The sequence below is a fragment of the Nicotiana sylvestris genome, chromosome 9 (assembly GCF_000393655.2).
Source record: "Nicotiana sylvestris chromosome 9, ASM39365v2, whole genome shotgun sequence".
NCBI lineage: Eukaryota > Viridiplantae > Streptophyta > Magnoliopsida > Solanales > Solanaceae > Nicotiana > Nicotiana sylvestris.
Window position 1 is genome coordinate 161,781,964 of NC_091065.1, and position 8,455 is coordinate 161,790,418.

An 8,455-nucleotide genomic window follows, 5' to 3' on the forward strand; every position below is an offset into this window, starting at 1 on the left:
TCATTTTTAAACCTTATATCCATCACAAAATACCACAAAATAGCCAAATATACCCCGATCACTTCATACACAAAACGACAACCATAATAGTGCCAAACAATCCGAAATGTTACGAAGAACGACCAGCAAACCACCCTGCCATTATGTGGTGTTTCTATACAACCTTTATCCTCCCAAAATCCATATAAATAGTAGAAAAAGAGACAACCCAACAGCAACACGAAACATCCCACAAAATAGTCCCACAAGTTCAGCAACTGAAAATTGATTTTTCAGTTTACTAAAACAGGTTTCGCCTTGTCTTTTCTTTCTAATTGAGCACCACAACAAATAGTACATAATTAAGACTCGTATCCAATATATCAGCCAGGAATTCAACTTAAAAATAAGTCTACAACTAGCTAATAGTGATGCATCAAGAAAAAACATACTACTCTTTCGAAACTCGCTAGGTCTAGTCTTTATGATCGAGTTATAACTCGTACAAGCATAGATAATGGAAGAAGAAGCATAAACTTATCTTGGACTGAGTAGAACCACGAAACCTAGTCCTTTTCCATCAAAAATCAGTCCCCCAATGTAGCTACATGAAGGAGAAAGAGAAACTAGCATGTTGTTTCGGTACTAGAATCATATCATAACATCCGAAATAACCTAGGGTTTGTGTGGGATTTTTGGGGAGGAGATGAAGGGGTTCAATTTAATTTTTGGTCTGAGATATAAGTGACTGAAATGAGTTAATATGTCCTTAAAACACCCCTATTGGCCGACTTTAGGGCTTTTAGTTGTGGCCTCTCCTTTTGGCAAGTAGGTGATGCACCTACTTGTCACCTACCATTCTGCGCAGTCTCGCAAAAATGTGAATATCTCTCTACTCAAATATTTTATAAATGAATGGTTTAATCCGTTGGAAACTAAACTCGTAGATCCTCAATTTTGTAGTTAGATCATCCCATAATTCCAAGTACATTGAGAGAAATGCTCAGCTACATTTGACCTAATTTTCACCATATTTATGAATGTAACTTGTGATGACCTTTTCCAACTTTTGTTTCACAACTCGCTTGACTTCAAAACATGACACACGACTATCATATGACTAAAATAACTCATAAGTCATTGGCGAAATACCACAAAATATCCCAATATACCCCGATCACTTCATACACAAAACGACAACCATAATAGTGCCAAACAATCCGAAATGTTACCATTCTGCGCAGTCTCACAAAAAATCTGAATATCTCTCTACTCAAATGTTTTATCAATGAATGGTTTAATCCGTTGGAAACTACACTCGTAGATCTTCAATTTTGTAGTTAGATCATCCCATAAGTCCAAGTACATTGAGAGAAATACTCAGCTACATTTGACCTAATTTTTACCATATTTATGAATGTAACTTGTGATGACCTTTTTCAACTTTTGTTTCACAACTCGCTTGACTTCAAAACATGACACAGGACTATCATATGACTAATGAGTTATTTTACAACTTTAGCGTTGAAGTCTTCAAACCCTTTTGGTACTTGGTATTTATGATCTTAAATATTTGTAACCTCCATTGTAAAATGATTGATGTTACAACCCATATCCACACACGTTAGTTCATGCCATATATTAGTTAATATAAATCCAAGAATGAATTACCTTTGAGATGATAAGAAGTTAATCCTATTGGTCTTAAGTGATACGAGAGTGTATAAGAGTGATTAACAAGTATTAGAAGTTAAACGAATCAAGGATGTTGTAACTCGTATTTTTAGGTAAACCTAGAGGTTCTTAATACACTCAAAAGGTCATGTATTAAGGTATTTGAATCATATAATATCCGTATCATAAGTCTTGAAGTCAAACGAGTTATGAAACAAAAGTCGACAAACGTTGTCGCAACTTAGGTTCATAATTTTACTTAAACATTAGGTCAAATGTTTCTAAGCTTTTCTCCAAATTTACAAGGAATTACGGGGTGATCTACCCACCAAATTAAATATCTATGAGTCTAGCCTTCAACGCATTAAATCATTTGTCAATACGATCTTAAAGTATAGAGATATTCGTATTTTTGCAAGTCTACGCAGATTGGTAGGTGACAAGTAGGTGCGTCACCTACTTGCCAAAATGAGAGGACAAAAGTAAAAGTCCCAAAGTCGGCCAAGAGAGGAATTTTAAGGGATTATAAACTCAGTTATTTCACCCTTATTTCAGACCTTCAAAACTAAATTAAACCCCTGCAACTCCTCCCCAAAAATCCCACACAAACCCTAATCGATTTTCCCTCTCTTTCAAGTTCTAATTGATGATAAAACCTAGAGTTTGAAGAAACAAGGGAAGGGCTGAGTTATCCAACAAGTAAGGTAAGTTACTTCCCTATTTAATACATTTTATCTGCTGTTAATTCATGGTAATTCATTCTATACATGTAAGAACTCACGGGACGGTGATCGGAAGCCGTGAGTTCGAGTTATTCACTTGTAGCGGACTGTTTTGTGGACTGTTTTATGTTGCTGTTGGGCTGCGTGGTTTACTACTATTTTGTGGAGTTTTGGAGGTGGAAGGGGGTGGAGAAACACCATATATATGTAGGGTTGTGGGCTGATAGTTCTTCGTAACATTTCCGGGTCGTTTGACATGACTACGGTGGTCGTCGTATGTATGAAGTGATTAGGTTGTGCGTGGACTATTTTGAGAGGATCAATATGATTATTATTGATGTTGTTTGGGTTGTTTGGTGATTGTTTTGAATTGTGTGAAGTCATATATACAGGGGAGGTGTTGTCTGTTTCATCGTAAAATAGGTTGTGGTCGATGCATAATAGTTATGACGCTTAAATGATAACGATAGTATCATTTCTCTTATTGTAGACTAAGAAGTTGTTACAATTGCATAGCTTGAGATTGGGGGCAGTATATACAAGGTAAGTGAGGCTATCTCTTTCCTTCTTTTGCACGACTCCGATTGTACATAATGTAATGAACAAGCTTCCAAAGATACTCTACTCTTAGAAGCTAGCAGTACTTACATTGTTTTCCCTCTTATGGAATGATTGATGTTAATGTTGCTTCTCTTATTCTTATGTTATCAATGTTGTTGGTACTTCTTGATTCTTATAAGGTTCATAATGAAGAGTTAGTCCTAATAACGTGTACAGAGGATACCGACCTTACGTCACTCCGAAAGGTTTAGAATGTGATTCCATGAGTCGAGCATGCATTATATATATGTATCTATTTTACTCTACCAAGTCGCGCTATAGTCGGTCGGGTAAGGAACCTATTGTGCAACCACTGATCAGTTGGGTTTTACCGACCTTCACGTGGTCGGGTATGATACTACCTAGCCTTATGATGGCCGGGTACATTTTTTTTACTAAGCCTATTACGGTCGGGTATGATATGATGATGACTATGCCCACAGAGGCGTATGATTTAAAAGTTTATGTATTTATATATATATGTATCATGCATTTCATGTTAGTAGCCCTCAGAGGTACTCAGATGCTACATGTTGTATATTCTCTATCCCTGCTTACATTACTATTCGTATTTATGGTTCCCTGCCTTACATACTCAGTACTTTATTCGTACTGACGTCCTTTTGTTTGTGGACGCTGCATGTCGTGCTGCAGGCCCTGATAGACAGGCAGGTGCAGCTCCCCACCACAGTAGGTTGTCCAGTTCAGCAGTGATTGGCGAGATCTCTTCTCCGGACTTGCCATGGTCTTGGTATGCATTTTTGTTATAGACATTATGGGTATGTCAGGGACCTGTTCCGGCTATGTTGCAGCACTTATGTTCATTTAGAGGCTCATAGACCGGTGTCGACTCATGTATAGTTTGGTATGCCTTGTCGACTGGTTTTTGTTGTATAGTCTTTCATGGTAGCGTGATAGCTCATACCTTATATGTAGTTTCTTGATTGTCTGGTCATCCCATGTTATGTATATTCATGCCATCATATTTTATTGTTGGTTGTCCATGATCCATGTCTACCATTTATATTGATCTCGTCAACCCTAAAAGATAATAAAGAAAGTTAGATAAAATGTACGTTGGTTCTCGGCAAGTATGGTCGGGTGCTAGTCATGGCCCTCCAGTTTGGGTCGTGGCAATTAACTTACTTTACGTACTTTCAAATTTGATCTCATTTCTGAGCTTACATCAATTGACTTATGAATACTCTAACATACGAAAACATGGGGTGTAACAGAAACAAATGAAAACTTAGGAAATCTCCAAAAGGTTCTGACAGAATATTCTTCGATCTGAACGAAATCAGTGAACCAAACTTGATGGTTACCATCAGACAAAAGCTCTGAGTAAGGCAGATCGATTGGAGTGCTCTGATACCATGCTAGACTCCATTAACGGAGTCAATCGAAGCAATTTTAAAATGAAAGAAAATCTAATCGAGAGAGAGAGAAAAGAGAGAAGAAGGAAAGATATTTTCTTATTATATTTTTCGGTCTCATTCTAGAATCATCTATTGAAGTATATAGTCAAACATGACTTTAGTTACAAATTGGACCGGGTCGTGTCCTATACAAAATTGGGCCCAAAGAATAAAATCAAAAGTACTGACTAAGCAAAGTAATGGTCCTGGTAGTTGATATATTATTCAGCCCAACACTTGATGGGGATTCATTGTGCCTTTATCAATCAAACTTTCTCTCTCATACCGGAACTACCCTCTGCAACTCCATCTTTGGCAGCAGTGGCGTACGCAAGATTTTTATTAGCGGTGTCACTATTTAATAGAGTGAACAATTGAATAAATTATTGTAATATAATATATCATATTTTAAAAAGACAACTTAAATTATATTAACGAAACACAATTTAAGCACGTAACTACAATTCTCCTCGACGAGTTTTCATGTTTTGAAATGTATCCATAATAGCCTCATTAGAAATATTACTAAATACTTCTTTTTCTATATAAGGCACCAAAAAACCACTCAAAAGCTCATCATTCATTCGATTACGCAAGTCAGTCTTAATCAACTTCATTGCTGAGAAAGCTCTTTCAATCGTAGCCGTAACAACTGAAAAAAGTAAAGCAAATTTCACTAGCCGGAATACAAGAGGATAAGTCCCATGCTTCTTTGTCTTTACTAGTTTCTTATAAAGATCACCAAGTCCTTAAGATCGAAAAACCTGTTGTCATGATCTCTGACATCAACAATGTAATTCTCAAGCTGAAAATGAAGGTCAACTATAGAATATTTATCAAAATCATCAGTATATAGCTTCGCTAATCTCAATATCTTTTCAATGTCAAAACTTGAAAAAGAGTTAACTGGGTTCAAGCAAGCAACTCTAAGAAGCAATTCAGTTTTCACCTCATCAAAGCGGTTATTGAGTTCTTGAAATTGCCAGTCAATAATTTTACAGAATACTACAGCATGGTAGTGATGAAAAAAATTGTACTCTGCAACTCTACGACGTGATCTTCTAAGGATAACATAAGGTTCATCAAAGTTAGGTATCAATATGTCATATTTGATACAAAACTTAGATACCTCATCAATAAGTGAAGCCCAACCTTTCTCTCTTAGAAGTTGCAATCGATCTTTTTCCACTCTAACAAGTATCATAGCATTTGCAATATCTTGCTCTTTCTTTTGAAAGGCAACATTAAGCTCATTTGTGATTGCTAAAATAGTGCGCATAAAATGCAACATGAAGACAATCTCAAATGTTAAACATGCTTTAAGGTATCCCTTTGCCTTACACTTTTCTTCAAAACGTGCATTAACAGCAATTGCATCAAGTACATCAATGATAGGGCCTAACATAAGAATAAAATTGTTAAAGGATTTGAAGTGAGAACCCCATCGAGTATCTCTAGCTCTAGCAAGACCTAATTCTTGATTTAAGCCCCTACCAGTTTCAAGCTCACTTTTACGTAATGCTTCTTCAATTTCTTCCACTTGAAATTCGCGAAGTTCATCTCTACGCTTGAAATAAGATCTCACCATATTTAAGATATCGGAAACAACCAATAAAAGTTCTTGCACTTCATCACATCTTTTAGACACTGCAACAAGAGTTAGTTGAAGCTGATGAGCAAAACAATGAATAGAATGGGCACCTTTACTTTCTTTTTGCATCAAGATTTTAAGCTCATTTATATCACCTTGCATATTGCTTGCTCCATCGTAACATTGTCCCCGTATGGAAGATGGACTTAAAGAATGTTGAGCAAGTAAACCAATAATTCCATTCTTTAGAGACAAAGTAATAGTTTCACGAACATGAACAATACCAATAAATCGCTCCATCACACTTCCCCTTCTATCAACATACCTCAAAATAATAGCCATTTGCTCCTTACATGACACATCACGAGATTCATCAACTAATATGGAAAAGTGATCATTATTTAGATCCTCAATGATACATTTAACTGTTTCCATCTTACATGCAGTAATAATATCCTTTTGAATGTATGGAGAAGTCAATTGATTATTCTTTGGAGCTTTTTTAAATACATCGGCAACACGATCACACCTTTTAGTATACCATCTAAGAAGTTCAACATAGTTACCTCTATTGAGAGATGATTAATCTTCACGATGTCCTCGAAATGATAATCCTTGGTGTAAAAGATATCTTATCACATCAACTGCAGCCTCTAAACGAATCCGATATTCTAGCTTTTGTTGATCAGATTGTTTAGCAAGTACACTTTGAATGAATTGTTTTTGTCTCAACAAATCATTACTTTTCTTTCTTGACTGATTATGAATACTATTGGGTCCACTAATATGCATATCAGATCTATCCTTCTTGTTCCAACTTGTAAATCCTACGCTTGAAAATACATCTCCTCCCCCTTGTTTGATGCATTCATCATGAAACAAATAACAATAGAAGCAAAAAGCTGCATCTATTGTTACGCTATACTTCAACCAATCATATTCAGAAAACCATTGAGGATTAAAGGGACACAATTTACCATAAAAATTTCTTTGAGGAAATTTGTGCTCTCGAGGTTGGAAAGCACCTCTTTGAAGATATGTTCTTCGTATTGCATCACGGTCATTTGGATGATATTTTAGAATTGTTAATCTTTCCCCAGGATCAACTTCTAACATGTCTAAATTAACTCTTTCACTGTGTTGATGTTGTTCTTGTTCCGACTCATTAGTCCTTTCTTCCAAATTAGATAAATCTTGAGATGTTGAACTTGAATTTAGAATTTTGGAAGTTGCAGTATAGAATCTCTTCATTGTAATTCTCTGAATCAAAAATTTAAGTATCCACTTTATTCAAAGATTACTACTACAATTTTGTAATACTCTTATTTGTTTTTCTAGATAACTTAAACTCTTAATTTTGTTATCTAATAACTTGGTCTATTACAGAAAACGACAATCACTATTCATCGAGCTAAGCAAGTGATGAATAGTAGATTGATCAGCACGACAATAATTTATAATTAACAACTTCGTTAACTCCCAAAATCATTAAATACACCAAAAAATTAATTATAAATTCAAATTACAAAGTAGATTCACAGTTCTATTCATAAAGAAATAAAAAAAATAAAAGTACAAGTACTTAATAAAAAACTATCATCGAAAGAGACAAAGAATTAGTACTAACCTGATGCAATTTAGCTTCTTTGGGGTTTAAAAATTGAAAAGTGGGCAGCAGTACTTTTTATGCTAATTGAGGGCAAAAAATTGTTTTTAAAGTGGGCAGCAGTTCCTAATTCAGAAAGGTTTTCAATAAATTAGGGTCAAGTAGTTTTTATGCTAATTGAGGGCAAAGAATTGTTTTTAAAGTGGGCAACAATTCCTATTTCTGAAAGGTTTTTAACAAATTAGGGTCAAGTAGTTTTTAAATACAGCCCATAATTTTAGTAATAGGCCCCCGTAACTAGTAGCCAAGGGAGTCAAGGGAAAACACGCAAAAAACTATTTGAGCCAAGGGAGTTCGATCCCTTGACGTCTCACAGCGAATGGAAGCCATCAACCGCTGGACTAATCAGCTGTTTCATACAAGTGGTTTCTCTTTTAATAATTTTATCTTATATTACTGTTTTACTTATTATATATATATATATATATATATATAATAAAATATTTCGACGAAGCGGCATCCCGTGACACCGCTTGGGCCCATGTAAATCCGCCCCTGTTTGGCAGTTGCTCAATCTTTCATTTCGAAATATTCGAGGTCTCATGAACTACTACTAAAAACCAACTTTTTTTGTTTTTTTGTGAACAAACAATAATCGGTCAGGCCTATAGCTGGATCCTTTTAGATCTACTAGTCAGCTGGCCCCAGCCGTGTAAGTAACTCAGTGAGTGTTTTCTAAGAAGGACTTGAAAGAAGAAAATGAAATAGGAACAACCGCGCTGGTAGTAATAGATCGTTACGCCAAAGAATCCTGACAAATGATGATTCAGACGAGATTCGACATTTTTGAACCAAGAAATGCTCG

General features: G+C 35.6%; 1 protein-coding gene across 1 annotated transcript; it reads right to left on the reverse strand.

The window, feature by feature from the left end:
• Nucleotides 1-5,006: 5,006 nt before the first annotated feature.
• On the reverse strand, nt 5,007-6,419 carry LOC104233319 (uncharacterized). The gene is made up of 2 exons (XM_009786707.1): nt 5,136-6,419; nt 5,007-5,045 (listed from the first exon to the last, which is right to left on the reverse strand). The coding sequence occupies exons 1-2, from the start codon at nt 6,417-6,419 to the stop codon at nt 5,007-5,009; spliced, it is 1,323 nt and encodes a 440-aa protein (XP_009785009.1).
• Nucleotides 6,420-8,455: the final 2,036 nt, after the last annotated feature.

Bases quoted from the DNA above. Each gene is read 5' to 3' on its own strand.
- LOC104233319 (XM_009786707.1), bottom strand. From the start codon at position 6,419: ATGGAAACAGTTAAATGTATCATTGAGGATCTAAATAATGATCACTTT. The intron at 5,046-5,135 runs GTGATCTTTATA...TACTTTTTTCAG, and splicing joins TTTTCGATCTTAAGGACTTG to TTGTTACGGCTACGATTGAA.